At 52.8% G+C, this 27,866-nt stretch overlaps 1 protein-coding gene across 4 annotated transcripts in view; it reads right to left on the reverse strand.

Annotated features, from left to right (window-relative positions):
- EBF4 (EBF family member 4) overlaps positions 1 to 25,067 on the reverse strand; it is a 67,979-nt gene extending 42,912 nt beyond the window's left edge. Inside the window, exons 1-7 of one of the 4 annotated variants that reach the window (XR_008517090.2) lie at positions 24,670 to 25,065; positions 24,035 to 24,156; positions 12,034 to 12,190; positions 11,736 to 11,799; positions 11,509 to 11,564; positions 9,756 to 9,829; positions 8,136 to 8,204 (exon numbers count right to left, since the gene is read on the reverse strand). Coding sequence is in view for 3 of the 4 variants with exons in the window: in XM_024239143.3 (XP_024094911.2) it covers positions 8,136 to 8,204; positions 9,756 to 9,829; positions 11,509 to 11,564; positions 11,736 to 11,799; positions 12,034 to 12,190; positions 24,035 to 24,156; positions 24,670 to 24,981 (854 nt within the window). In the remaining variant the exon portion in view is untranslated. Of the gene's footprint in view, positions 1 to 8,135; positions 8,205 to 9,755; positions 9,830 to 11,508; positions 11,565 to 11,735; positions 11,800 to 12,033; positions 12,191 to 24,034; positions 24,187 to 24,669 lie in introns of those variants that run through there. The other 3 variants (XM_024239143.3, XM_063720601.1, XM_024239144.2) reach the window with 3 other exon arrangements.
- Positions 25,068 to 27,866: the final 2,799 nt, after the last annotated feature.

Raw genomic sequence — 27,866 nt, forward strand, 5'->3', positions numbered from 1 at the left:
AAAAAGTGATGATTACATAGGAGCTATCAAATAGATCAAAGGAATAAAATAGAGAGTCTAGGAACAGACCCACAAATAGCAGAAAACTTGTTATAGGACATAGCTGGTACTACAACTCAGTGGGAAAGGATGAGCTATTTAATAAATGGTATTGGAATAATTGGTAGTTCCTAAGTAAAAAATAATTACGTTGATTCCTTAATTCACACCATACCCCTAATTAGTTCCATAGGGATGACAAACTTAAATGTGAAAGGGAAAACTGTGAAACCTTTGGAAGAAAATATAGAAGAATATCTTCATGACTTCAGCCGAGAAAAAGAACTTTTTTTTTTTTGAGATGGAGTTTCACTCTTGTTGCCCAGGCTGGAGTGCAATGGCACAATTTCGGCTCACCACAACCTGCGCCTCCTGAGTTCAAGCGATTCTCCTGCCTCAGCCTCCTGAGTAGCTGTGATTACAGGCATGCACCACCACACCCGGCTGATTGTTTGTATTTTTAGTAGAGACGGGGTTTCTCTGTGTTGGTCAGCCTAGTCTCGAACTCCCGACCTCAGGTGATCCGCCCCGCCTCGGCCTCCCAAGGTGCTGGGATTACAGGCACGAGCTACCGCACCTGGCAAGAATTTTTTTTTTTTTTTTTTTTTTTTTTTTTTTTTGAGACAGGGTCTTACTCTGTTCCCCAGCTGGAGTGCAGTGATGGGATTATGGCTCACTGCACCCTCAATCTTCCAGGCTCAAGCAATCCTCCCACCTCAACCTCTGAGTAACTGGGACTACAGGCATGAGCTATCGTGCCTGGCAAGATTTTTAAAGTAAAATACAGAGTAAGGCCGGGTGCGGTGGCTCATGCCTGTAACCCCAGCACTTTGGGAGGCTGAGGTGGGTGGATCACCTGAGGTCAGGAGTTCCAGACCAGCCTGGCCAACATGGTGAAACCCCATGTCTACAAAAAAAATACAAAAATAGGCCAGGTGTCAGCTAATCAGGAGGCTGAGGCAGGAGAATCGCTTAAACCCAGGAGGCGGAGGTTGCAGTGAGCTGAGATCGTGCCACTGCGCTCCTCCAGCCAGAGTGAGACTGTGTCTCAAAAAAAAAAAAAAAAAAAAGATATTTGTGGCTAGGCACAGTGGCTCATACCTGTAATCCCAGCACTTTGGGAGGCCAAGGCAGGAGGATTGCTTGAGCCCAGGAGTTCAAGACCAGCCTGGGCAACATAGTGAGACACTGTCTCTACCAAATATTTTTAAAAATTAGACAGGTGCAGTGGCATACACCTGTACTCCTAGCTCCTTGGGAGGCTGAGATGGGAGGGTTGCTTGAGCCCAGGAGTTGGAGGAGTTAGAGGGTGCAGTGAGCTATAATTGTGCTGCTGCACTCCAGCCTGGGCAACAGAGTGAGATTCTGTCAAAAAAAGAAATTAAAAAAAACTTGCAATGTACTACTCTGAGAAAGGATCAGTATCTAGGATTTATGAAGAATCACTAAGGCAGGCCAGGCACAATGGCTCAAGCCTGTAATCCCAGCACTTTGAGAGGCCAAGGCAGGAGTATCGCTTGAGCTGAGGAGATTGAGACCAGCCTGGACAACACAGTGAGATCTTGTCTCTAAAAAAAAAATAAATAAATAAACCAGGCATTTGGCACACATCCCTAGTCCCAGCTACTCAGGAGGCTGAGGTGGGAGGATTGCTTGAGCCCAGGAGTAGAGGCTGCAGTGAACCATAATCATATCATTGCTCTCCAGTCTGGATGACAGAATGAGACCCTGTCTCAAAAAACAAACAAACAAACAAAAACCCAGGTGCAGTATCTCACACCTGTAATCTCAGCACTTTGGGATGCCAAGGCAGGCAGACCACTTGAGGTCAGGAGTTCGAGACCAGCCTGGCCAACATGGCGAAATCCCATCTCTGCTAAAAATACAAAAATTAACAGGGTGTGATGGCGCACGCCTGTAATCCCAGCTACTCTGAAGGCTGAGGCACAAGAATCACTTGAACCAGGGAGGCTGAGGTTGCAGTGAGCCGAGATTGCACCACTGCACTCCAGCCTGGGTGACGGAATGCAACTGTGTCTCAAAAATAAATAAATAAATAAATAAATAAATAAATAAATAAGCAAACACATTAAAAGATGTTCAACTTCAATAGTAATCTGGAAAATGCAAATTGAGACCATGACAAAATTCCCTGTACACCCACTAGATTGGCAAACGATAAGAAGTGTGACATTACTAAGTGTTGGTGAGGATGTGGAGCAACAGAAACTCAGTATTGTGGGTGGGAGTGTTACTTAGTCAAACCACCTTGGAAAACAGTTGACATTAACTTGTTAAGATGATCATGTGCCTATCCCATGACCTGACAATTCCTGACCTAGTTTATATCCTAAACAAACTCTTGTACTTACTCAAATTAAGAGACACAAACAAGAATGCTCATAGCAGCTTTGCTTATAATAGCAAAAACTAAATACGACAAACTACAGCTAAACACAGCAAGACAGATACATCTTAGAAATATGCTGAATTTACAAAGAGCATTGCAGAAGGTTGCCGCAACATGATATCATTTTTTTTTATAAAGTTAAACTACACCTACACACTTTTTTTAGGATTCTGCAATCTGTGATGAATTTTTTTTTTAACAGCAAGGTCATGATAAACACAAAACTTGGTTTACCTGTAGGAGAGGGTTAGGCAGTGGTATGAGACTGGGGGCAGCTGGCTTCAGTGGTATTTCTCATGTTCTAATTTTAAGTTTGTTGGTAGGTTCACAGGTGTACATTGGTTATTATACCTTATAATTTTTATTTTATTTTTCTTTTGCATATATCATATAGGATATAATAACAAAATATTTTTCAAATGAATCAAACATTTAAATGTAAACAATGAAACCATCTAAATACTGGAAGCAACCACAGGATACATTTAAAATAATATTGGAGTGATAAAGGCCTTTCTAAATATAATGAAAACCCAGAGTATGTAAAAGATTTAGAAACTGGGCAAATTTCACCATAGGCAAAGTTAAATGACTTGAAAAAATATGGACAACTCATCACAAAGAGATAATTTCACTAATACACACTCCTACAAATCAGTTCTTTAAAAAGTCAATAATTTACATACAAATAAGCACATGGTGGGGTGTTGTGGCTCATGCCTGTAATCCCAGCACTTTGGGAGGCCAAGGCAGAAGAATTGCTGGAGCCCAGGAGTTCGGGACCAGCCTGGGTAACATGGCAAAACCCCATCTGTACAAAAAATACACAAGTTAGCTGGGCTTGTTGGCGCGAGCCTATGGTCCCAGCTACTTCAGAGGCTAAGGTGAGTGGATGGCTTGAGCCCAGGAGGTCGAGCTGCAGTGAGCTATGATTGCGCCACTGCACTCCAGCCTGGGCAACAGAGCAAGACCCTGTCAAAAAAGAAGAAAGAAAGAAAAGAAAGAAAGAGAGAGAAAGAAAGAAAGAGAAAGAGAGAAGGAAGGAAGGAAGGATGGAAGGAAAGAAGGAAGGAAGGAAGGAAGGAAGGAGAAAAGAAAAATAAGCACAGGATATGAACAGACAGTTCACAGTAAAGGAAACACAAATAGCCTTTAAATAGCCCTGGTGGGCTCAACCTCACTCAGAGTAAGAGAAACGGAAATCACTGGGATACTGCTGTTTGCTTACATGATGGAGAAATATGAGAAAAAATAGTTATGGTAACCACTGCTTGTTGCTGCCATTTATCTTCCCCAAGATCACTTACCTTCACTCCATGAAGCTTTACTCCTGGATCATTATATACACCCTTGAACATTTGTCCCTGTCATAATTCTTGGTTATTTCAATGTCAGTATAGACAGATAATTATTCCAATGCACTCTCTTCTCCATTCTGTGAGCATCTTTTCTCCAATGATCTTGTCTCCACCTTCCCTGGCCACGCATTACCAATTCAACCCTTAATCACATCTGCAGGCAACCCATTCTCCATCCACCTAACATCCAGGTCAACCCCTGTCTCATATCTCAACTCCAACAATTCTTTGGCCCCATCAGAATCCATGTCCACACTCTCATCATACTCCTCTCTTTACCCAGCTTAAATCCTTCCATTTTTAAAAAATAAATATCCCCTTGCACATACATTTCACTCTCTGGCCCTCTCATGTTTCCTTCTACTCAACTGACAAACCCCTAACTCTGGTTTTATGCAACCACTCACCTGTTCTGCACCTGCACCTGTGCAGCTCAACATGGCTGGAGAAAGTTATCACCAAATTTATGATCATAAACGTCCAGGATACCCTCAGTGCCACTTGTCAATCACATGACATTCATCCCCCTGGTTCACTCACTCTCTTGGATAACTATATCACGCCCTCTAGTGTCTCCCTCTCTATCCTTATCTTCAACTGTTGACTTTGGTTCTCAGTTCACAGAGAAAACAAAGCAATCAGAAGACAACATCCAAGGTCCCACTTGGATATAGCCATTTATCCACTTCTGTGTCTATGTCTCTGTCTTCCCTGCTTTTCCATGGATGAACTGTCTATGCTCCCAGCTAAAACGAGCCTCTCTACCTGTGCACTAGGTCCCATCCCTTTTGCCACCTGAAGGATATTGCTTCAGCAATTCTCCCCTCTCTCTTGCATCCTCATTTTTCCCTTCCCTCCTGGCTGTTTCTCATCAGCATATGAGCAAGCTATATTTTTTCTTGGCCCTACACAGTGCTCCAGACATCATCTGATTCCTTTGATCTCTTTAGAGCAAAACTCAAAGGAGTCCCTCTACTCATTGTCTCCAATCTCTCTCCTCCTGTTCTCTCTCAGACACAATCCTATCAGGCTTCTGCCTCTCCTCTCCACTGAAATGGCTCCTGTGACAGTCACCAGTATCCTCCTCATTGCTAAATCTAATGGTCAGTCCCTAGTCTTTGTTATCATATCCATGAGCAGCACCGGACACAGATGCCTCCTTCTTGGAACATTTTCTTATCTTGGCTCCAGGACATGACACTCCCCTGACTTCCCTCTTACCTCACTGGTCACTTCTCATTCTCTTTTGCAGGTTCCACATCTCCATGACCTCTAAATACTAGATACCCCAGGATTCAGTTCTTAGGCCTCTTCTGTTTGCTATCAACACTCATCCCCTCAATGATTTCATTCATTCAAATTTACATCTGCAGCCTGAACCTTTCTCTTGAGTCCCATCCTCATGTTTTCAGTGGCTTTTTCAGCTACTCACTTGGATGTTTAGTGAGCATCATAAACACAACATGCTCAAACCAAACTCCAGATCTTTCTCCTCCAAAACCTGCTCTTCCCCAAATCACTCCCTTCTCAGGAAACTCCATCCTTCTAAGTTGATCAGGTCAGAAACCTTGGAGACATCTTTGAATCTTCGACTCTCTCTCTCTCTCCTTCCATAACAAATCCTGTCAGTCCTGCCTATGAAATGAAATGTACACAGAATGCAGCCGCTTCTTACAAACTCCCCTATAGCAACCCTAGTCTCAGCTTCCACCATCCTTCACTTGGGCTATTGTACTGGCTTCCTAACTCATCTCCCTGCCTCGCACAGGTCATTGTCAACATGGCAGCTAGAGCGATCTTGCTAAAATATAAGGCAGGTCTTATGGCTCCCATGTCATGCCAAAGCCCTTACGATGACCCACAAGTGTGGCCTACATGCAGCCTATAAGACCCTGCATGGTCATGCCTTCCTCTGCCCCTTTCATTATTCCTGACATCATTTCCTCCTACTACCTTCCTTGCTCCAGCCACGTGGGCCTCCTTGTTGTCCCTTAAACACAGCAGGCACACTCTTGCCGAGAACATTCTTCCCCCAGATACATAAATACATCGCTCACTCTCTTACTTCCTTGAGGTCTTGGCTCAAATGTCATCTTTTCAGTGAGACCTTAAATACCCTAAAGCTTCCAACCTCCCTTCCTAGGCACTCCCAGATCTTCCTCAATGGCTTTATTTTTCTTAGCTGTTATCACCATCTAACATGCTATGCATTTTTTTCATTTAGTTTGTTAATGTCTATTTCCCCTACCAGATTGTAAGCCCGTGAACACAAGGCTTTTTGTCTGTTTTGGTCATTGCTTAATCCACAGCATATAGAAAAGATCTTGGCACAGAGTAGATGCTCAAGAATTGTTGATTGAACAAATAAACAAAAATACTTAATTGGCCAGAGTGTAAGGAATAGGCATTCTCAAAATTGCTGGTTTCAATGCTGTTGGTATAACCCCTACAGAGGTCGAATTGGCAGTAACTATCAAAACTACAAATGCACATATTCTTTGTCCCAGCAATTCTACTTAGTAATAGCCTTCATATAAATTTACACAAGTGTGAAATGACACATGGACAAAGTAATTCACGGCAGCATTTTTAAATCCCTGAAAAGGGATGAAAACAACAAAAATGTCCAGCAATAGCCGACTATTTAAATAAATTATGGCATACCCATAGAATGAAATATTTTGCATGGCAAAAAAGAATAAGGAGACTTCTTGTGTCCTGACGTAAACTCCCAGATCTAAATTTTTCAAGGAAAAAGAAAGGTGCTGAAAGTTGTGCTTCCTGCCACCACTTTAATTTTAATTAAATTAAATTATTATTATTATTATTATTTTAGACAGGGTCTCACCCTGTTGCCCAGACTGGAGTGCAGTGGCACAATCACAGCTCACTGCAGTCTAGACCTCCTGGGCTCAGGTGAGCCTCCCACCTCGGCCTCCTGAGTAGCTGGGACCACAGATGTACACCACCATGCCCAGCTAATTTTTGTGTGTGTATTTTTTGTTGAGACGGGATTTTACCCTGTTGGCCAGGCTGGTCTCAAACTCACAGGCTCAAGCAATCCCCCTGCCTCAGCCTTCCAAAGTGTTGGGATTACAGGCATGGGCCACGGCACCCAGCCACTGTCACCATTTTTATAAAAACAAAAGGAAAGGGTACAAAAAGAACATATAATTATTTTGTTATATATGCACAGAGTGTCTCAGGAAGGATACAATAGAAACTGCTAAGAGTGGTAGCTTATTTGGTGGGGAATGGATGGGTGGGAGACAGAGATGGGAGACAGTTTGCTGCAAACCCTTTTAAACTTCTTGAATTTTTGCACCTATGAATGCTTTTTCTATTAAAAGGAGAATAAGATATGGTTTATGTTCCTATATGAAATATCTAAAATATATTGTTACTAAAAAAATAACATGTACAGTATGCTCTACATAGGGGTGGAGGAAGACTTACTTTTCATTATTTACTGTTTTGTACCATTTGAATTTCGCACCTTATTTATTATGCATTTCCTCTTCAAAAAGAAGTAGGCCAGGCACAGTGGCTCATGTTTGTAATCCCAGCACTTTGGAAAGTCGAGGTGGGTGGATTGCTTGAGCCCAGGAGTTCAAGACCAGCCTGGGCAATATGGCAAAACCTGGTCTCTACAAAAAATTAGCCAGGTGTGGAGGCGTGTGCTTGTAGTCCCAATTACCTGGGAGGCTGAGGTGGGAGGATCACTGGAACCTCGGAGATTGAGGCTGCAGTGAGCCATGACCACACCACTGCACTTTAGTCTGGGCGACAAAACAAAACAAACACACAAAAAAGAAAATAAAGAAATAGAAATCATGGTGTGCAAATGCACTTGCACATGCATCACCTCGACAATTCTATGACCGCAACTTGCCAGCTCTTTCCCCACTTTTCCAGTGAAGGAAACCAACATTCAGAGAAGTCAAATCAGACAGCACAGGGATGAACCAGGAACCTGAACCTGGCTTTTGCTGACATGACCACACCGGCCACTCCACCTGGGCAGTTCCTGAGTGCTGGTTCCTCCCCTCCCTTCCCACCCCCCTCTCAACCTCCCTGCCCTCCCTGGCTCCTTCTCTCAGGGAGTCGGGGAAAGCAGCTCCAGAAAGTTGGCCACCTGGGGCCTCACTCGGGCCATGGCTGGAGGCTCCCTGGTGCCTGGCAGTTTCCCTCTCTGCTCAGAGCCACCCAACCTGGTGCCCCAGGGGGCTGCTCCGCTCCTCCCTTGAGCCTTGGTGCTCTGCGGTTGAAAACAGCCGCCCCTCCCCCACTCTCCTCTGAGCTTCCAGGCCCCCTCCCTGAGCCTGTACCTGTCAATGATGACGGGGTCTGAGGGCGTCTCATTCCGGTTGCCACAGCTCTTCCGGTCACAGCACCGGCTGAAGGAAAGATGAGGAAGGAGGGAAGGCGGAAGCCAAGGAAGGAGGGGGCCATGACAGTGTGTGAGTTGTGGGGGGCGCCCTGAGCTGAGGGTGCTGATGTCCTGTCTCTGGGTGTGGAATCCCTGGGTGGGAGGGGCTGACTCCCAGGCCCTTGTGGGAGAAAGGCTGTGGGCTCCTCCACAGGGACCCTGAGAGCCTAGCCTGGGGATGAGGCTGGCCAGAGACCCCTGCCCCAAAGGCACCTCGTTCCTGGAGGACCCAGGAAAGGGCAGGCTGCAGGTCACCTACAGGGTCTCTCTCTATGGAAGCACAGTCTACGCAGAGACAGGAGCTCAAACGGTGAGCTCATGAATGACCACAAAGTGAATCTTTTTTTCTTTTTTTTGAGACAGAGTCTCATTCTGTCGCTCAGGCTGGAGTACAGTGATGTGATCTTGGCTCACTGCAACCTCTGCTTCCTGAGTTCAGGCAATTCTTGTGCCTCAGCCTCCCAACATAGCTGGGATTACAGGTGTGCACCACCACGCCTGGCTAATTTTTGTAATTTTGGTAGAGATGGGGTTTCACCATGTTGGCCAGGCTGCTTTTGAACTCCTGGCCTCAAGTGATCCGCTCGCCTCGGCTTCCCAAAGTGCTGGGATTACAGGCGTGAGCCATTGTGCCTGGCCAATGGATGGCCACAAAGTGAATCTGCCCGTGAAAGCAGCATCCACACCAAGAAGTGCTGCGTGGCCAGCAGCCCAGATGCCGGTCATGTCTCTTCCTTGTCACTCCCCTTTCCAAGGGTAGCCACAGTTCCAACCACAGATTTATTTATTTGAAATTTATTTTACTTTATTTATTTTTTTAGAGACAGGGTCTGGATCTGTCACCCAGGCTAGAATGCAGTGGTGCAATCATAGCTCATTGCAGCCTTGAACTCCTGGGCTCATGCGATCCTCCTGCCTCAGCCTTCCAAGTAGCTGGGATTACAGGCACCTGGCTACCAACCACAGATTTCAGAACCCTGTTCTCTTTTCCGTGCATCAGGAACTGCCTCCGAGGACCCTGTATGACTGGCATCTCCTGGGGAGACCTTACTAGAAATGCCAAGCTCTGGGATAATGGGGAAAAGGGAGCCAAGGGCTGTGCATCCCCTCACTCCCACCCTGCCCCGCCAGAGAGCTGCCCTAGGATTCAAAATTTCCTCAAAGATTAGCTTCTGAGCTAATCCCAGAGGCCTTCCCAGGCCCTGTTCCCGCAACCCCAGCAGCCCTCCCCTGAGCTTTATTAGCTAAGCTTCCCAGTGGCGGCAGGAGGCCTCTCTTACAAAAACACTCAGAGAAGCCACATAAACAGGCCAGGCTAATGGGGCCTCAAGGACCCTCTCCTCAGCCAGTGCTGTGCCCAGGGGCCTCACCCCTCCCTTCATCACCTGCCACCAGGCTTCTCCAGGGAGCAGCAGCAGAGAGCAGCCAGGGGCAAGGGCAGCGAGGGGGCAGGGCCTGGGTGGAGTCCTCGGCAACGCCTTGGCAGAGGGTCGAGGTGTGAGTGACATGGCCATCTCACCTGCACATGATCTCATGGGTGAGCAGCACTCGGCACATTTCGGGGTTCTTGTCCTGCCCCTCATAGATGATGGCCTGGGGAGAGGGAGGTGCACAGGCTGGAGGGGAAGGAGGCCCCTCCAAAGTGCAGGTGGCAGCACAGACAGACCTGGCATCTCCCAAGCCTAGGCCCAGGGAGACCCTGCCCCAGGGAAGAGCACACCCTCTGCCTCGCTCTGGGCTGCCCAGGCGGAGGATAACCCCTCCTCCCAAACCAGACCACCACCGGCTGGCAAGAATGGTATGAAGTCTGCAGATTCTGTCTGTCTGTAGGTGGCTCTTTCCAGAGCTGGCTCTGCTTGGGGCAGGGGGTTCCTCAGGGTGCCAGGACAAAGGTCAGGTGGCTGGTGGGGTAGACATACTCCTGTGCCCACCCAGCACCAGGCCCCTCCCCTCCCCCAGCATCCTCCTGTGTACATCCGCCATGTCCTGGCAGACCTCTGCTTCTGTTGAGTGTTGTCCTTCTCAGCTATCCCTGCCAGTCCAGTTAGCTCCGAGGGCTGCACAGCTGCCTCTTCCCGCTAGATACCTATCGCCTCTTCCCCCATACCATCCCCAGCCCAGGCTTGGTCTTCCCCTGGGACTGCTGCATCACCTCCTCACCAGTCTTCCAGCCTCCCTCTGCCCAGAAGCAAGAAGTGAGCTTCCTAACTGCAAATCTGCCTTCCCAGTTTATAACCCTCTGTGCCTTCCCCCATTTGTGGGATCCCTCTTTCTGTGGACTTTCTCGAACCCCTTCCACACCCATCCCCTTGACAGTTCCACTCGGCACTGCCTGGCCTGCCTCCCCCAGCCCAGTGGCCATGGGTATTCTAGAAACAAACCATTCTTCCCTCTGCCCTGGGATTGGGTGGAGGCTGCCAAAAGACCCTGCCTGTGTAGGAAGCCCAGATCTCCAGCTTGCATTCCTAGCCCACTAATCTGGCCCATTTGAGACTCAGCCCCCTCCTTGCCAGCATGCACAGCTTCTCTGAAAAGCCCTGAGATTTGGGGCCCTGTGTTGGCAGAATCCATCAGGGCCTGTTCAGGTTTCAGTTTCCTCCAGCTCCTTATGCTGGCCTCTGAGCCTCCTTCCCATAACCGTCACATCACCAAGGTGCTGAGGGTCTGCAGTGGAAATTCCCAGGGCTGCGCCCACATCCCCTTTACTGGAAACATGCACCTTCCCATGGCTGTGGCTGATGTCGGCTGCAGAGGGCTTTCTCCTGAGAACTGCTCTCAGTGGATAGGAACTGCCTGGTCTGAAAATGTCTGGGAGGTTACACGCTACCCTTAGGAGTGGTTCCCGGCCAAAGACTAATTGATACGGGGTACAAAATCCTGGTACTTGCTTCGATGGGGGACACGTCTGGTGCCATCCCTTCTCCAGAGCTCCCTGTGCAGTTTTCTGTCCAGCTTGCCTCCCTCCCCTGCTCCTAGGAGCCCCTCCCATCTCCCCAAATAAACTACCTGCACCTGAGTTCCCATCTAAGGCTGGGCTGCTAGGAAACATGACCCAAGCCAGGGTTTTGTACAAATATTGTCTTTTCTAGAACAGAGGGCAAGAGCCACACACCCTCCGGCATAGGTTGGGGCAGGAACTGGGGGAGCTAGGCTGATGGGGACTGAGGGCATAGGGAGATGAGGGCAGGAACAAGGAGGCTCACTCAGACCAGGGGGAGGCAGGGTCCGGGAAGACAGTGGGATAGACCTCAGCACCCCCTGCGCTGACTCACCTGCTTGGACATGGAGTCGATGAGACGCACGTAGAGGTCTTGCTCCGTCCGAAGTCCTAGGATGGGAAGATGGAGAGGGCTTGCTGCCGGGGGAGCATGTGCAGCCTCAACGACCAGACCACATCACACCCTCCCCAGCCCTGGCATGTGGGGCATTAGGTGTCGCATGATGCTGCAGTGTCCAGACTTCAGGGGCAGGGCTGGGTAAGGCAGGGGCCTCCACTCACCATTGTTATACACCAGCCGGAGGCGGTAATGGATCCCATTGTTAGTCTTTTCCGCCCCGGGCTCCTGCAGGGACAAGATGGGAGGATGATGGGGTGCTCAGGGATCCTTCAGCCTCCCTCACCCACCCCTTCTCCTAACCCCAACTTCTTTCCCACCCTTCCAGCCACTCAGCCAGCATCCATCCATTCATCTGCCCCAGTGTGTGTGTTTGTGTGTGTGTGTGTGTGTGTGTGTGTGTGTGTGTGGTTGGGGGTTCCCTCCCGGGGCCAGTCCCAGCCAAGCCCACGAGCCTCTCACTCGGTCCTTTTCCACGAAGTCGATGAAGGCTGTGCGCTCCACCTCCACGGGCTGCCCCTGCCGGTCGTACATGGCCAGCACGAAGTGGAAGAAGTTGGATTTCCTGAGGTTGGAGGGAGGCTGCTTCTCAAAATGTGCTCGTGCCAGACCCACGCCACTGTGGGAGGAAAAGAGCTGGAAAACCACTGGAAAGCCCCCCAGTGAGAAAGACTCCAGCGCCTCGGGCCAGGCAGGCACGCTGGCCAGGACATGGCTCCAAGATGCCAAGAGTTTGGGCAAAAAATCCAACTAGACAGGCCCTTTCCAGCCTGACCAGGGCCATCTCACTTCCAGATAGAGGTCTCTCAGCACTGAGGGCACCCCAGCCTGCCCCCTGGAAAACAAGAGGCACAGTGGTGACTGCAAAGGAGGAGGCCCTGTCAGTCTCCCTCCCAGGCTTTTCCCTGGGCAGCACATTTTGCAAGGCCAGTCTCAAAAATCAAAAGTATGAACCAATCCGTCTTTCTGACCAGAGGCTCTTGTGACTGCCCTTTAGGGCTTCAAGGAGACCTGGGGGGCCCTAGAACAAATATCCCACTAAACCCCAGCCCAGGCTGAGGCTGTCATGAGCCTGTGGTGTTGCCTGGGGAATGACGATGTCCATCAGACCCTTGGAGGCATCAACCTGGCTCAGGACCACTAGTCTGCCTGGCCTGGGCCCTGGCTGAAGGTGGGGAGCACCCCCAAAGTGTAGAGGAACCTGTCTCCAGGCTTTGGGAGAGACAACCACAGGCTCCCTTGGGCAGGAGGAACTTCTCTTCTGGCCTTGCTAAGGGATCTCTCCTGGCTCATCAGAAATCATGCCCAGAAGCAAGGCCAGAGTGAGAGCAGGAGGAAGGCATTCCCTCTTCCCCAAATAACCCCTGCATCCCAATGATACACCAAGCACTGGACACATGGCAACAACTGGGGCTGGGAGCAAATGCCTGGAAGAGGGGATAGAGAGAGAGGTATAACATCAGACAAAGGGGCAGGTGCCCCCCGAAAGATGTCCATGCAAAAAAACTCGAGAAGCAAAGGAAGAAAATATTAATTCTTTTTATGGGAGATGAAGGGAAGGCTTCATGGAATGGTGGCTTTTCCCTAAGTCCTTGAGGAATAAACAGGAGCTCAACAGATGAACAAGGAAAAGGGCAGAATAAACAGCACAAGGAATGGCTGGATGTGTAGAGGCTGCTGCTGTACCGCAAGTGTCAAACAGTGAAGTGAAAGGAGGAAAGTTTGTACTGGAAGTTCGTGCCAGATCATGGAAGGACACAGACACCAGGGGAAGGGGTTAGATTCTCTTCTCTGAGCCACAGCCTTCCAAAGTGTGTTCCTTAGATCTCTCATGGCTCCAGAGCCTCCCTTGAGAAAAGGGTGCTGTGGCCACAGACATGGGTGTATTTGGGGGGCCCTAGGACACCCTCCAGGAATGTACCCTGCTTGAGTTGGCTAGGGCTGGTGCTCTGCATGTGTGGGAGCCAGCCTACAAGATGGTTCCCAGTGAGCCCCACCGCCTGGGATTCATGCCCTTAGTTAGCCCCATCTTGTATTGTGTTGGGATTGGCTTGTGAGGTCAATAGACTATGGCAGGAGTAATAGCATACAACTTCCAAGGTTAGACCATAAAAGCACTGCAGCTTCTGACTTGTTCCCTCTTTTGGATTAGTGATTCAGGGGGAAGCCAGCTGCCATGTCTTGATGACACTCAAGTAGCCCTATGGAGAGGTCCACAGGGAGAAGAACTGAGGCCTCCTGCCGACAGCCAGCCCTGACTTGCCAGCATGAGCGACCTTGGAAGCAGATCCACCCGCCTCAGTCAATCCTTCAGACGACTGCGGCCCCAGCTCTCATCTTGCTGCAGCCTCATGAGAGGCCCTGATCCAGAACCACCAGGCTAGTCTGCTCCCTTATTTCTGACCTCAGAAATTGTGTGAGATAATAAATGTTTGTTGTTTTAAGTTGCTAAGTTTTGGAGTCAGTTTTTTTTTAGATACAAATTTGAAGACTTGGGCTCAAGACCTGCCCCGCCTTTTTTTCTTCAAGGCAGGATCTCACTCTGTCACGCAGGCTGGAGTGCAGGCTGCAATCACAGCTCACTGCAGCTTCGACCTACTGGCTCAAATGATCCCGCTCCCTCAGTCCTCCAAGTAGGTGTGACTACAGGTGCATGCCTCCACACTCGGCTAAATGATCCTTCTGCCTTGGCCTCCCAAAGTGCTGTGATTACAGGCATGAGCCACCATGCCAAACCTGGAATAATTTTTTTTAAGACAGGGTTTTGCTCTGTCATCCGGGCTGGAGTGCAGTGGCATGATCACAGCTCACTGCAACCTTGAATTCCTAGACTTAAGCGATCCTCCTGCCTCAGCCTCCCAAAGAGCTGGGATTACAGGTGTGAGCCACCATACTCAGCTTGGAGTAACTTTTTTTCTTTTTTTAAAGACAGGGTCTTGCTCTGTTGTCCAGGCTGGAGTGCAGTGGTGTGATCTCAGCTCACTGTAGCCTCCACCTCTGGGACTCAAGCAATCCTCCCACCTCAGCCTCCTGACTAGCTGAGACTACAGGCATGCACCACCATGCCTGGATAATTTTGTTTACTTTTTGTAGAGATGAGGCTGGACTTGAACTTCTGGGCTCCAGCTTTCTCCCATCTTGGCCTCCCAAAGTGCTGGAATTACAGGTGCCAACCACTACGCCTGGCCAACTAACACACCCTGCTTGCCTGACTATGGAGCACTTTTGTTGAGGGTCATGGTTTGGGAAACATGACTAAAGCCACTAGAAAGTTTTGAAGCCACGCAGGGCTTAAAGATGCTATGGGGGAAAGGAGGGTGCAGTGTAGGGGACAAGTGAGAGGCTGCTGCAGGGATGCAGGGGAGCGGTGAGGATGGGGAACTGCCTTGAGGACCACTTAGGTCAGCTTGTCCAGGTGCCCATCATGAGCATGCTCCTGTGACAATGGCTGCCACAGTCACCACTAATTACTATTTTTCTTCATATAACTTTACATCAATTTATTCTTTTACTTGGCTTCAGGCTAAGCCATAACATCTGGGATGTCATGGGCATGAGGGACTTGCTATTGTTTTACACATACAAATTATAATAAATAGTAAAATGGAAAATGTTTCCTCCTCTTGAAAGCTTGCCCCAGAGCCTCCCTCAGTAGTCCACATGAAATGCTGACTTAGGAGACAGAAGCCGTAAGTCTTCTTGTCCCTGATCAAGATGAGGGGAGGGGACCTCCAATATCTTTTTTTTTTTTTTTTTTGAGACAGGATCTTGCTCTGTCACCCAGGCTGGAGTGCGATGGCACAATTATAGCTCACTGCAGCCTCAACCTCCTAGGCTCACATGATCCTCCCACCTCAGCCTTCTGAGTAGCTGGGACTACAGGCATGAGCCACCATGCCCAGCTAATTAATTTTGGAGAGATGGGGTCTCACTATGTTATCCAGGCTGATCTTGAACTCCTGGGCTCAAGCGATCCTCCTGCCTTGGCCTCCCAAAGTGCTGGGATTATAGTCTTGAGCCACTGTGCCTCAACACCTTTCTTCACCTTTCTTTCTGACCACAGATTCTTTTTAGAGATGCTCCTTTCCCTAGGGAATTCACTGTCCCTCCATCCTTCCCTGCTCCCTCCACCCCCTCACCCTCAGGCTGCAGTCCTTTCAAGTTGAGGCCTTGATCGCCCCTCACCCGCTCCCCAGCCAGCAAGAGGCAGGGAAGCCCTAAGAGGGCTTTCGATCACAGCAGGGCCCTGATTACTGTTGATGAATATGCTAATGAGGCCTCAACCCTGAGCTCCTCCCTCCTGCTCCCAGGACCAGCTTAACTTGAACTCCACCACCGGGGATGGGTTCCAGGACCACCTAGTGGGAGAGAAAGCCAGAGGAGATGGGTTTGTGAAGCACTCCCAGGTCCCTGTGGCTTTTATCCTGTCATCTAGCCCAGCGAAGGGGCCTGGAAGGCTCTCAGGCAGCGGGGAGGGAGGCTGTAGAGAGAAAAGGAAGCCTTGCCAGAGGAGTGGTGGGTGCGGAGAAATAATGGAATCTCCCAGACCACTGGACATGCCCTTTCTACACAGACACCCTGCAAGTGCTCAGGCCAAATTCCAGACTGGTGCAGCATAAATCAAAGACGCTGGCCTGAGCTTCCTGTCCCACCCAAATATCAGCCATTCCTGGGCCCTGGCTGCCCCCCCAGCTCCTGCCACGCTGCTGAGGACCTGACCTGGGAAGTATGGCATAAGCCCCAAGCCAAGCTTCCTTCCCAGGGCTCAGCATCCCTGCAGGAGGGGATTACACAGGAGCAAGGGCACAGGGACCTGGGGAGGGGGAAGACAGCAGGTTCCCCTGGGGTCTCTGGGCCAGCGTCTCCTGCCAGCTGGAGACATGGAGGGGCTGCCCTGCTTTGTGTGCCTGTGCCCTGCCCCATAGCAGGTTTAGGCTCAGTCCATTGCCCCCAGGCAGCCCAGAGCGAAATCCTGCCCTTCTCCAGCATGGCTCAGTGGGTCTGAGGCACACTCATCCTCCCAGGGTCACACCCACCCGTGGAGCAGCACTGGTTAGTTTACAGCTGCAGGACAAGATCCGTGCCATGGACAACAACAGGGCAGTGTTAATGACAGCCCCAGACCCTTCCAACCAGAGGACTGCAGAGTGGGCAAGAGCCCTGCAGCGCATATGGGGCTGCCCCTTGCCTGGGAATGTCTCCAGCTCACCCTGTTCATAGCCCTGCCAGGCCTGGAGAAGCTCAAGGCAAGACGAGCAAAAGATACTTCCTATGAACAAGAGATGGAGAAGGACACGAGGAACAGCATGTTGTGGGGAATAGGACTCAAGAGCGACAGAGGCAGGTGTGGACGGTGCCTCCTTCTCCTGATTGACCCCAACGTGCAGGAGGTGACCAATCAACACTCGTAGAACGGAAATACAAGTTCCAAAGAGAGAGGGCTGGGGAAGCGGAAGGGGAGATTTCTTATTCCTTGGGGGTAGCTGATGCTCTTGTAATGAGAAAACAAACCCAGACTAAAGAACAGAAAGAAAGAAACATAGAGACTCAAACAGCTCAGGAGGTGCTGAGTGGTCTGAGGGCTCCTGATGGGCACATCCTGGGTGCAGATGCGTGGGGACACAGGTGGGAGGTGGGGACCACTGTCTGCTCTCAGACTGGCTTAGAGACAGAGAGATGTGGACCAAGGCCAATGTCTTTGATCTCATGGTGCTGCTCCAAAGTGGCGCTGCCTAAGACAAACATTGGGGTGTGGAGAGAAACTGCAAGTATGTCTTTTGATATGTATCCTTAATCTAAAAGAAAGAAAGGGGGAGAGAAGGGGGAATAGAGCCTCTGAAGCCCGGAGAGGCAAGTATTTTATTTGGGTTCCCCTAGAAGCAGACCTAGGCACAAGGATTCAAATACCAACAGTGTATCTGGGCAGTGATTCAGAAACACTGGGGGTTGGAGGTGAGACAAAGATGAGAAAGCAGCCTATAGAGGGTGCATTTTCAAGTCTCCACTGTGGGCACCTGGAGCTCCATCCCATGGGGAACTCTGGAAACAGCATGGAATGTGTGCCTCAGCATTATCCCACCAGAGGGATGGGTGAGGGAGCTGGGGTATTTATCCACCAACTCCAGTCAGTGACTGGTGGAGGGCTTCTATGGCTGTTACTTCTCAGGTACTTCTGAGCTGAGCAGAGCAGGTTCTGGTAGCCTGAGCAAGTCCTCAAGCAAAGGGAAGCAGCTAACAGCAGGAGAGGCAGACCCTTGACCAAGGGTCCTGAGGGGATGTGGGTGGGTACCAACTGCCAGCCATTCAGAGTCCTGGGGTACGATGGATGCCAGCAAAGCTACAGCCCCAAGGGCCTGAGTGCAGCTTGGCAGGTATCAGTTTATGACAAATACAAGTAAGAACTGCCTCACCTGGCACATGTACTGCTGGCGCCCATAATTCAGAAACAACTTATTCACTTAGCATCATTAGTGAACAAACCATGCCACATAAGCGCCTTTTCCAGAGAAATGCAGCTGAGTGACAAAATCAGCCACATCAACCACTTTTGCAAGACTGCAAAATGAATTATACATTTCCTTGCTTTCTTAAAAAGATTGTTTCAAGCACAATGTTCAAAACACTTTCTTCTCAACTCCAGAGTGTCCTGAGGCAGTGGGACATTTGCCTCTGTACTAAAGAACCCAGATTTGGGAAGAGAATATGCTCACTTTTGTATTTCCACTGTGCCCCACTCACCTCCTTCCCATCTTTCGTTCTTAAATAGACTGAAAATTAAAGGAGACTGTTTGAGACACCAAAAAAGATTTACGTTGCACAGATGCATTTTGGTCAGAGTCAACATGCTTTGTAGTGAGCATGGGTGTGCATGGACTTCCTGAGCACTGTTAGGAATCCAGGTTCAAGCCAACACCAAGGGCAACTTGACCTTCACAGCCTAGGTCATTCAGGTGGACTGTGCTCCAGAGTGTATGTGGATGCCTGTGGGGAGATGCCAGAAGCTGCAGAGGTGTCTGACTGCTATTGCTGGGGCTGCCCAGCAGGTCCCGGGAGATGCTCCTTTGCAAGGCTGAGCAGGACACCAGGGCCCTTTTCACAGCAGCTGCTTTCCCCTGCCACAGCATAACTATCTGGTACAGACAAAGCCCCCCTCACAGTCTCTGTTCTCTCTTCCCCAGGCCACTCACGGCTCTTCACATCCTTGACTACATGCTTGTTGTAAACGTGAGCAATTTAACCACAGCCAGCTCAAATCCCACAGAGGACAAGTGACCGAGGCCGGAGCCTTGGCCTCCTCTCAGAGGCACCCCCAGGTGTCTTGCCTTCCCTTCTCCCCACCAAATCCTAACTCTTGGCTGCCTTGGTAACTCAAGGTTTTGAGCCGTGCCTTGCCCTGGTCCTAATTTGTCTTTGAGTCTGGGATGCTGGGGCTACAGGGGACAAGCCCTACTTTCATCAGTAATGGGGGGAGGCTCTTTGTTGACACCCCTCACCCCAGGAAGTGGAAGGAGCAAAAACTCCTGCATCTCATCCCTTTTTGCAGATTTCCCCAAAGTCTCTCTTTGCTAAGTCCAGCTCTTCTTAGCCCCATCCTGACAGGGCTCCATCAGTCCCTTTCCTCTACATCCCCACTTCCTCCAAGCATCCGGTTGGCCCCTGCTTTCCCCTGCAAGCATCCTCTGGACCCAGGGACTGCTATGATGATCAAGGCGGGCCTGGCCTTCCTGCCCCAGACAAGATCTATTGGCCTGGCCCTGCCCAGCCCCTGACATGCCAACCCCTGGCCATGGTGCAGACTGGGGAAGATAAAAGCAGCAGCCCAGTGGAAGATTAAAGCAGCAGCTCAGTGGGGCACACCCACCTCAACAATGCTTGCACAGGGAGGACCTGGTGGCTGCAGGCAGCTGCCCAGAGCCTGTGTCCAGATGGTCCTGCTGGAGATGAGGTTTGGGTCTGGGGAGGGTCCCTATCCCCTCTTCCCACTGCCCCAGCAGCTGCCCTGCTCACCTGCCCCAGGAAATTGGCACAGTGACCAAAGTCCCTGAAGGCTGGGGAAAGGGAAGGGGAAGGATCTCACAGGCCTGCTCTCCCCCTCTTCTTTTGGCCCTCAATTCTACCCAAAGACTCCCCACTCCACTGCTCTCTGCCCACCCTCTCGCCACCCACCCACAGGCCTGCCTGCCAGGTCCCAGGCTGAGAATCGGCTATGAATTATTAAAGCAAACAAAAGCATTTCCTAGCAGGGATGCTAGCCTGCAGCTGCTTACAGGAAAGGCAGCCCCAGCTGGCCTCCCTCTCCAGGGCCCTGCTAGTGTGCAGGGACCAGCTCCAGTGGGAGGGCTGGCCTGGGTCCTCCAGGGGTCTCCTCCAGGGGGAGGTCTGGCCTGGGCCCCCCAGAGGTCTCCCCAGACTGGGAAGCACATCAGAAGGAGAAGAGAGCTACTTCTGTGCTGAGTGTGCCAGCAGGAGGACTTGAGTCTTCAGGGAAGTCAGGGGAAGATGGGCTGGGGCTGGGCAAATGGATCTCAGAGATAAAGTCCTGTCGGCTCAGGGCAGGGGCAGGGGTCCTTGTGCAGACTTCCCTGGTAGGAAGAGGGCAGCCCTCTCCACCAGCCTTCCCATCCCCATTGCCTCCAGTTTAAGGGTTTGCAGCCCCTCTGCTCTCCCTACCCCCCCCTTTTTTTTCTTTTTTCTTTTCTTTTTTTTTTTTTGAGACAGAGTCTCGCTCTGTTGCCCAGGCTGGAGTGCAGTGGCGCGATCTCGGCTCACTGCAAGCTCTGCCTCCCAGATTCACACCATTCTCCTGCCTCAGCCTCCCGAGTAGCTGGGACTACAGGCGCCCGCCACCATGCCCAGCTAATTTTTTTGTATTTTTAGTAGAGATGGGGTTTCACTGTGTTAGCCAGGATGGTCTCGATCTCCTGACCTCGTGATCTGCGCGCCTCGGCCTCCCAAAGTGCTGGGATTACAGGCGTGAGCCATTGCACCTGGCCCTCCCTACCCCTCTTTTGCTCAGAACTTCCTTCCTGTTGGCAGAGCCTCCCTCACTGATCTTAGCTGGCCTTCTGAGCCTTTTCCTCCCCACCCACCTTCTGTAAAATCTTGGCATTGTTGTAAAAGTCAAGCTGTAGAACTGGGCAGGAGAAGCTGCTCCAGCAGCTGATTCCTGGGTCAGGTAGAACCTGGAGTCTTCCAAAGTCAAGAAGGGAACCCAACATAAGGGGACTTGGGAGCCCTCTGAGAAACACTACTGCTTCCTCCGGCAGATGGTCATCACCCCCATCCCCCATGGACTGCCTGAGCCTGCCCTGGGTGCTGTGGACACAAGGATGAATGGACCGCTACCCTTGCCTTAGGGGAAGGCCCCAGCTGGCGGGGCAAGGAGGACTGGGACAGGCAGAGAACAGCAGATGCTGGCCTATGGTAAGCATTCATAGGCAGCACTAAAGCCACTCCCCTGGGCAGGGTGGGAGGGCACAGAAAGAGCAGGTGCTGGGGTCGGTGGGTGTGGGAGGAAGTCCTGAGGCTGGTGAGACTTAATCCAGGGGATGTTCGGGTGCTGAGGGCAGAGGGACTGTTTCAATAGACCATAGCACTTACTGGAGGCACAGCTAATTCTCCAAGTATCCACTGCCTGCCAAGTATCATGCAGAGGAGGCTGGGGAGGAAGGCTGGAGTCAGACCATGATAGGCCTTGAATGTTGGAGATATCCATGAGGAAGCAGTGGGGCTTGGGGGTTGGTCACTTTATTTTATTTTATTTTATTTATTTACTTATTTATTTTTGAGGCACAGTTTCACTCTGCCACCCAGGCTGGAGTACAGTGGTGCGATCTTGGCTCACTGAAGCCTCTGCCTCCCGGGCTCAAGCAATCCTCCCACCTCAGCCTCCCAAGTAGCTGGGACTACAAGCATGCTTCACCACGCCTGGCTAATTTTTGTATTATTAGTAGAGATAGGGTTTCACCATGTTGGCTAGGCTGGTCTCGAACTCCTGGTCTCAAGTGAAACGCCCACGTCGGCCTCCCAAAGTGCTGGAATTACAGGTGTGAGCCACCGCGCCCAGCCTGGTCACTTTATTTGTAATCGGAGAGAGACATGATCAGAAAAAAGTACTTTGGAAATACTGCTTTGGTCCCCAATGCAGGGAAGATGGTTTTACGGGAGTGGTGAATGGCTGGGGCTAGGCACAGGGCCAGGAGGCTGAGGTGGTAACCAGGGTGCAGTTAATCTTCAAGCCAGGGAGGAAGTGGGTGGAGGGCCAGGGGGTTTCATTGCTAAAAGTGGTGGCTGAGGGCACTGAGATTGGGACTAGGACACGGAAAAGAACCTTTCTAAGCCGTGACAATCAGGCAACTGTGGGGTGAGGCTGAGGAAGGTGTCAAAGCTAACTCTCGGATCCCGGGGAGTGGGAAAGCACTTCCGTGAAAGTTTCTGAGAGATGAGAGGGAGAGAAACCAGGCCGCGATGAAGGCGGAGGCAGCGCAAGGGGGAGGAATTTTCATTGTTGCTGTTTTGGGATGAGAAGACCTGCGCAGAGGACTGACTGAGGAACAAGATACAACTGTAGTGATGACAGACAACACGTGGAAGATTGGGGAGGAAGGATGAAGCAGCTCCCTCTGGGACAGGGAGGAAAGTCAGCCGAACAACAAAGCGAGTGGGGGCTCCTAGTCTATGTCCTGAGACAGAGAAGTCTCCAAACTTGGGGCTTAGCAGACCGAGCCTGAAGAAAGCCTGTTCACATTGCGGAAGCCCTCTGTATCCCAGGAATGTGGCCCTCACAATGTGGGGACTCAGACTGGACACCCCAAGCCCACTCAGCCCCACTATGCGCAGACACCACTGCCGTGGCCCATGCTCTGGGGGAAGCCTTATCCCCACACTTCTTGAACCCCACGCAGTCTCCAAGGGCACTGCCTCCTTCACGTCTGCTTCCCCTTCATCAGACCTGCCTCTGGGTAAGCACAGAGGGAAAGGCTGCAGAGAAATGGAACCTTAACTCCCAGAGGCCCCCGTCAGCACTCCTCACCCACTCTTACAAAGAGCTCTCGCCACACAGCAGGTGGTGGGGACAAAGAGGGGGCCATGTTAAGAAACTGGCCTTCTCAAGTTGAAAAAAAAAAAAAGCCAGAACTAACAGAAGAATAGGCAGGAGATGGAATTGTAAGCACAGCACAGGAAAACACAAGTTAATGAGAAGAAAAATAGGAAGGAAATACACTAAAATGTTGACAGTAGTTGTATTAGAGAGGAGGGACTAAATTTTTTATTTTCCAAATTTTCTAGAATATAGCTATATCCCTTGTAAAAGTTTTGGAAATTAATTCATCCACAAGACCCTTTCTCTTCCGGAAGAGATCAGCTCCAGAGCCCCCCAGCGTTCCCTCCTGACAGCCAGGAAAGGACCGGCGTGCAGAAACGGCTTCAGTTTGCGCATGAAGCGCGGTGTGTGTCTGTTACACGGTGAGGTTGAGGCGTCCTCCGGGGTGTGAATGTGGGCTCCTGTGTGAGGCCCGGTCTGCCCTAAGCCCCCCATTCAGAATCCCTTCGGGCTGCTGCAACAGCTCAGACTTCTGGGAAGCCCAGTGCCCACCCTGTCCCAGCTGTCAGCAGAGTTGGCACCTCCCTAATCCTAACCACAGTGACTCCCCATAGGATATCTAAATGCCTCCCTCCATGGTCACAGCTGAAGGTGCAAAAAGCACCTTCAGGTGCTTTGGGGGCAGGTCAATAAACTTTTAAAGTTCGCCTTCAAATCCTGGAGTCAATCCCCTACTGAGGTTCCCAGACCCTGCAAAGGAGTCAGAGGAGACCGGCGCGGGTGCTGGGTTCCCAGGGGCTCTCTGCCTTCCAAAGGTCCTACCAGAAAAACACCTGAGGGAAAGGCAGGGGACCTGCCCAGTTCCCAGGCCAATCAGTCCAGCCAGGCCGACTGCCCACCTCATCTCTTCGCCACTGTCCAGCCCCCAGCCTCTTCTCTGGCTCTGCACACCCCCATCCTCCAACTCTGAGGGGCGTGGGAAAGGAAAAAGGGGGCTGGGTTTCGTGCCTTTCCTGACAGAGAGCTGCGGAATTGGACAAGGAGAGTCACTGGGACTGCCCAGGAAGGAGGGGCTGGACGTTCCTAGACGGCCGGTGGCTGTGGGTCATGGCTCGGAGCTCTGCCTCTTCTCTCAGAGCCATAGACAGCCCGGCTGGGGTGGCGTTCACCGCCGCACCCGCGAGCGGCCGTCAGAAATCTACTGGGGCGGCCCAGAGTGGAGGCAGAAGCCCCGCCCCAGCCCGCCCCACATCCTCAGGAGGCAGCACAGGCACTCCGGACGGGTGGGCGGGGGAGCTCGCCGGGACCGTCCAGAGTTAGGGCTCCTTCCGCCCCTGGCTCCAGCAGCTCCAGCAAGCTGAGCTGAGGCGGCGTGGAGCCGTCCAACCCGAGCGCACCGGGTCCGGTCCGAGCGCTTACCTCTGCGCCGCGGTGCTGGCGTCCAGGATGCCTGCGCCCTGCATCCAGGAGCGCACTGAGCCCAGGCCGGCGGGCAGCAGCGGCTCCTCCTTCAGGTTCAGCCCGCTGCGGGGCAGAGCGTCCTGCGCAGGGAACATGAGGGCGCGCGGTGAGTGAGCGCCCCCGCCGCCCCGGATCCGGTCCCGCGGAGGCTGCGGGCGTCTAGCTCAGCCCGACCCGACGGCACCAGGCGCCTCCAGCGGCGCAGCGCCGAGTCCGGGCGGCTCAGTGCGCGCTCGCCTCTTGGGCGCTCCCTCGGAGAAAGCGGGTCCGCGGGCGCCGGCGCTGTCCCCTCCCCTCCTGGGGCGCGGGGCGGGGAGATGGAGGGATTCCCCCGCGGCCTGAGCGCTGGCGGGCGGACTGCGAGCGGGGCGGGGAGGGCGGGGAGCGCGGGGAGCGGAGCCCGCACCCGGTCCGCGCGGAGGCGCCCCAGAGGCGCGCTCTGGCGGCTGCCCGGGGCCGCGGTCGTCGGAGGGGGGGCCCAAGCGCCCCGGGAGCTGCCTCGGGCAAGGCGGGGGCGCGGGGCTGCCCGCCCTTTCCCCCTCGCCGCCCCCACCTCCCGCCCGCCCGCGGCGCCAGCGCGGGGCGCTGATTACCATCCGGGAGGCGGAGGCTGCGGGCGCGGAGCTCGGCGGCGGCGGCGACAGTGGCGGCAGCGGCGGCAGGAGCAGCAGCAGCCGCGCGTCCCGGAGAAAGGCTGGGGCCGCGCCGGGCCAGCAGACGCCGCCGCCGCCGCCGGCGCCCCGCGTGCCCCGGCGTCCTGGCCCTGCCGTAGCCCCGGGCGGCAGCACCTGGAGCAGCAGCAGCAGCAGCCCGGCCGACTCCCCCCGGGGCCCGGTTCCCGCGCCGCCCCGCCGCGGCCGCCGCCGCCCGCCGCTCCCCGGGGCCTGGCCTCGGGCCCGGGCCATCCCGCCGCCGCCGCCGCCGCTCCCGGGGGAGCGGTAGCCAAAGGGAGGGAGCGCGGGCGGGAGGAGGGATGTCGGGAGCGGGCGGGCCCAGGGGACGGGGGCCCGGGGGAGGCGGGGGCGGGGCGGCGCGGCCGGCCGAGGGGCGGCCAGGGACGTGACATCATCGGGGGAGGAGCGGCCGGGCCCGGGCCGCGGCGGCGGGGCGGACCCTGGCGAGTCGGTCGCCCGGGCTGGGGGCCGCGGCCTGGTCGAGGCCGCGGGAGGGAACGGAAGAGCCCGGCGGGGGCCGCGGAAACCCTCGCAGGGAGGATCTGGGGCCGCGCGGCGAGGGAGCCCGGCCCGAGCGGGAGGTGCGCGCCTCACTGCGCTCGGGAACCTCCGCGGCCTCCCCGTCGCCGCCGGACGAAGCCCTGGCGTCTTCGCGGCCTCATCTCCCTCCCCCGGCACCCGCCGTACTTTCCGCGCCCGACGCCTTGTGCCTGGACTTGCTGCTCATTTTGACGCCTCCGAGCTTTCGCTCTTGACGTTTTTCTCCCGCGTGACTGTACTCCCGCATTTCCCCGGCGACCCTGACCTCACTTTAACCCCAGCTAAGGACTGAAACGTCTCTGCCTTAGGCTGGGGCCCCAGACAAGCTGGGCGAGTTCCCTGCATCCAACCATCCCTATTCCTGATGCTGGGTTACCTAAGCCTAAAGCATTTTCAGTTTCCATCTGTGCCTTTCGGGAACCTCCTGATTTCTGATTGCAAGTTTGACAGGTAGGCTCAGAGCCCAGCTCACCTCCTGTTTCTCCCCAGCCGCGTCCCCTCTCAGATCCCATTCCTTTTTTTTATTAGTTCCTGGCACAGAAGTCGTCTGGCCCTTGACTGTGGGGCAGAGACATTTCTGCCCCTCTCCCCACGTTGTCCTGGCCAGGCTTTGAGCAAGCCCAGAATGAGTCCAGCACTTTCCTGCAGAACAGCATGGGGGCCACCTGCCCTGCCTGCCATGTTCACGCTCAGACACCCCTGCAATAACACCTTCCTGCTCCAACTCACTCCCATCCTCTTTTGGGGGGCCTCCAAGTGTGAGTTAGTGTTCTGTCACACATTGGCCCAGATGACGCGTCCTGGGGGCACTGCAGGTTCTCCTAGCATCACAGAGGCCCTCTCACCTCCTTTCCTGGTCTCTTTAATACCCCTTCTCTCTATGCCTCTCCCCATCACCCACGGGGGGCTGCCATTCCCACCAGGACTCCTTCAGGTCTCAGCTTTTACCCTAGGTGGGATTATCAAACATGGGTCTCTCCTTAAGACAATTCTTAAGCCAGTCTCTTTCTCCACTCCTGATCTGCCTCTCTAAATCTTGCTTCTCACAGTGTGGTCCCTGGACCAGCAGCATTGACATCACCTGGGAGCTGGTGAGGAATGCAGACTCTTAAGCCCTGCCAGGACCTGCTGAATCAGAACCTGCAATTTACCAAGACCTGTACAGACATTATATGTGAGAAGCCCCCCAGAGCTGTTCCACACTTGCTCCACTCCTTTCCCCAACATTCAGACCCACCTCTGGCTCTCTCATTTCCAGCAGACACCCTTCCTCTTACCCAGTGGAGAGTACTCAGGGAATCTTGGCAGAACCCTGCTGGCACCATCAGCGGTGCATGCTCCTCCTCATCGCTGTCTTTTCACCCATTCTCTTCTCCTGGTCTTCCACTGTGGAGATGGATGTGGAACCTTTTTGCTTAGTCCTGTCTTCTGCCTTTCCTGAGGTTACCCCACCGATCTCCTATTTGTGTCTCAATATGTTCTTTTCTCTGCTCAGATCTCCCCATTCTTAAAAGAACTGTCCCCTCCTCCTCGCCTCCTTCTTCAATTTCTGCCCCTCCTGTGTCTGAGAACGTTCACAGGAACGCTCTGCCAAGGATGCCTGACTGGCCCCCAGCAAGCCACTCCTGGAGCCCTTGTGGGCTGGCTCCCTTCCAGCCCTGCCTTCCTGCTTCTGCTCTCAGACTCCATGGTCTCTCTTGGGCTTCAGGCCCTGGGACCTCCTGGCAGCAGTGGGCTACCCCACACCCAACCCCACACAAACATGGGAAACCACCCTGATGACCAGATATACATATACATATATATATGTGTGTATGTATTTACACACACCTGAGAAATATATATATATCTGGTGTATATATATTTACACACACCTGGGAAACCGCCCTGATGACCAGAGCACACTGTCTTTCTCCTCTGCCCTCTGAGCACCTCAGGCTGCTGTGCCTGGCGCTCTTCTTCTGTTCTCTCTCACAGAACTCACGTTTCTCCACAGTCTCAGAGAACATCTTTGAGGAAATGGTCTCCCCATATGGGACTCTCGCTTCTGTCAGTCCTGAACATCAGTGGGTGAGGACAGGGCTGGGCTTGGTCCTCAGAGAGGAGAGGAGCACCTGCCTCCAGGGAGGGTCCCTATCCCAAGAGGCTCTGTCCCTATGCCGGGATGGGGCTTCTTGGTCTCCACAGGTTCACTCTCCACCAGCCAGCTCTTCTTCCTGACTCCCCTGTGTCTGTGCTGGGCACCTCCTCCTGCTGCCCACCAGGCTTGGAGTTTGGGAATCATCTCCAATACTTTTCTCTCCCTGTCCTGCAGCTACCTGTTTGTTTGGTCTTAAGGGGTCTCCCTTCCCTTTCCTCCCTACCCCAGTGCCCATAGAGAATATCTAACAGAAAAATGTACTTTTCCTCCACTGGACTCCACTCTGGCTTGGAGCAGATATGGAATTCCCAGTTCTGCCCACAGCCTCCTCCCTTAGCTCCCGTCCCCAGCTGCTCACCCCCAAACACCCCCACCCTCCTGCCACAGTTTTAAAAAGTGTTGCTTGGATTGGGCCATCCCCTGCTTAGAAACTTAA

Source organism: Pongo abelii, chromosome 21 (assembly GCF_028885655.2).
Source record: "Pongo abelii isolate AG06213 chromosome 21, NHGRI_mPonAbe1-v2.0_pri, whole genome shotgun sequence".
Taxonomy (NCBI): Eukaryota; Metazoa; Chordata; class Mammalia; order Primates; family Hominidae; genus Pongo; species Pongo abelii.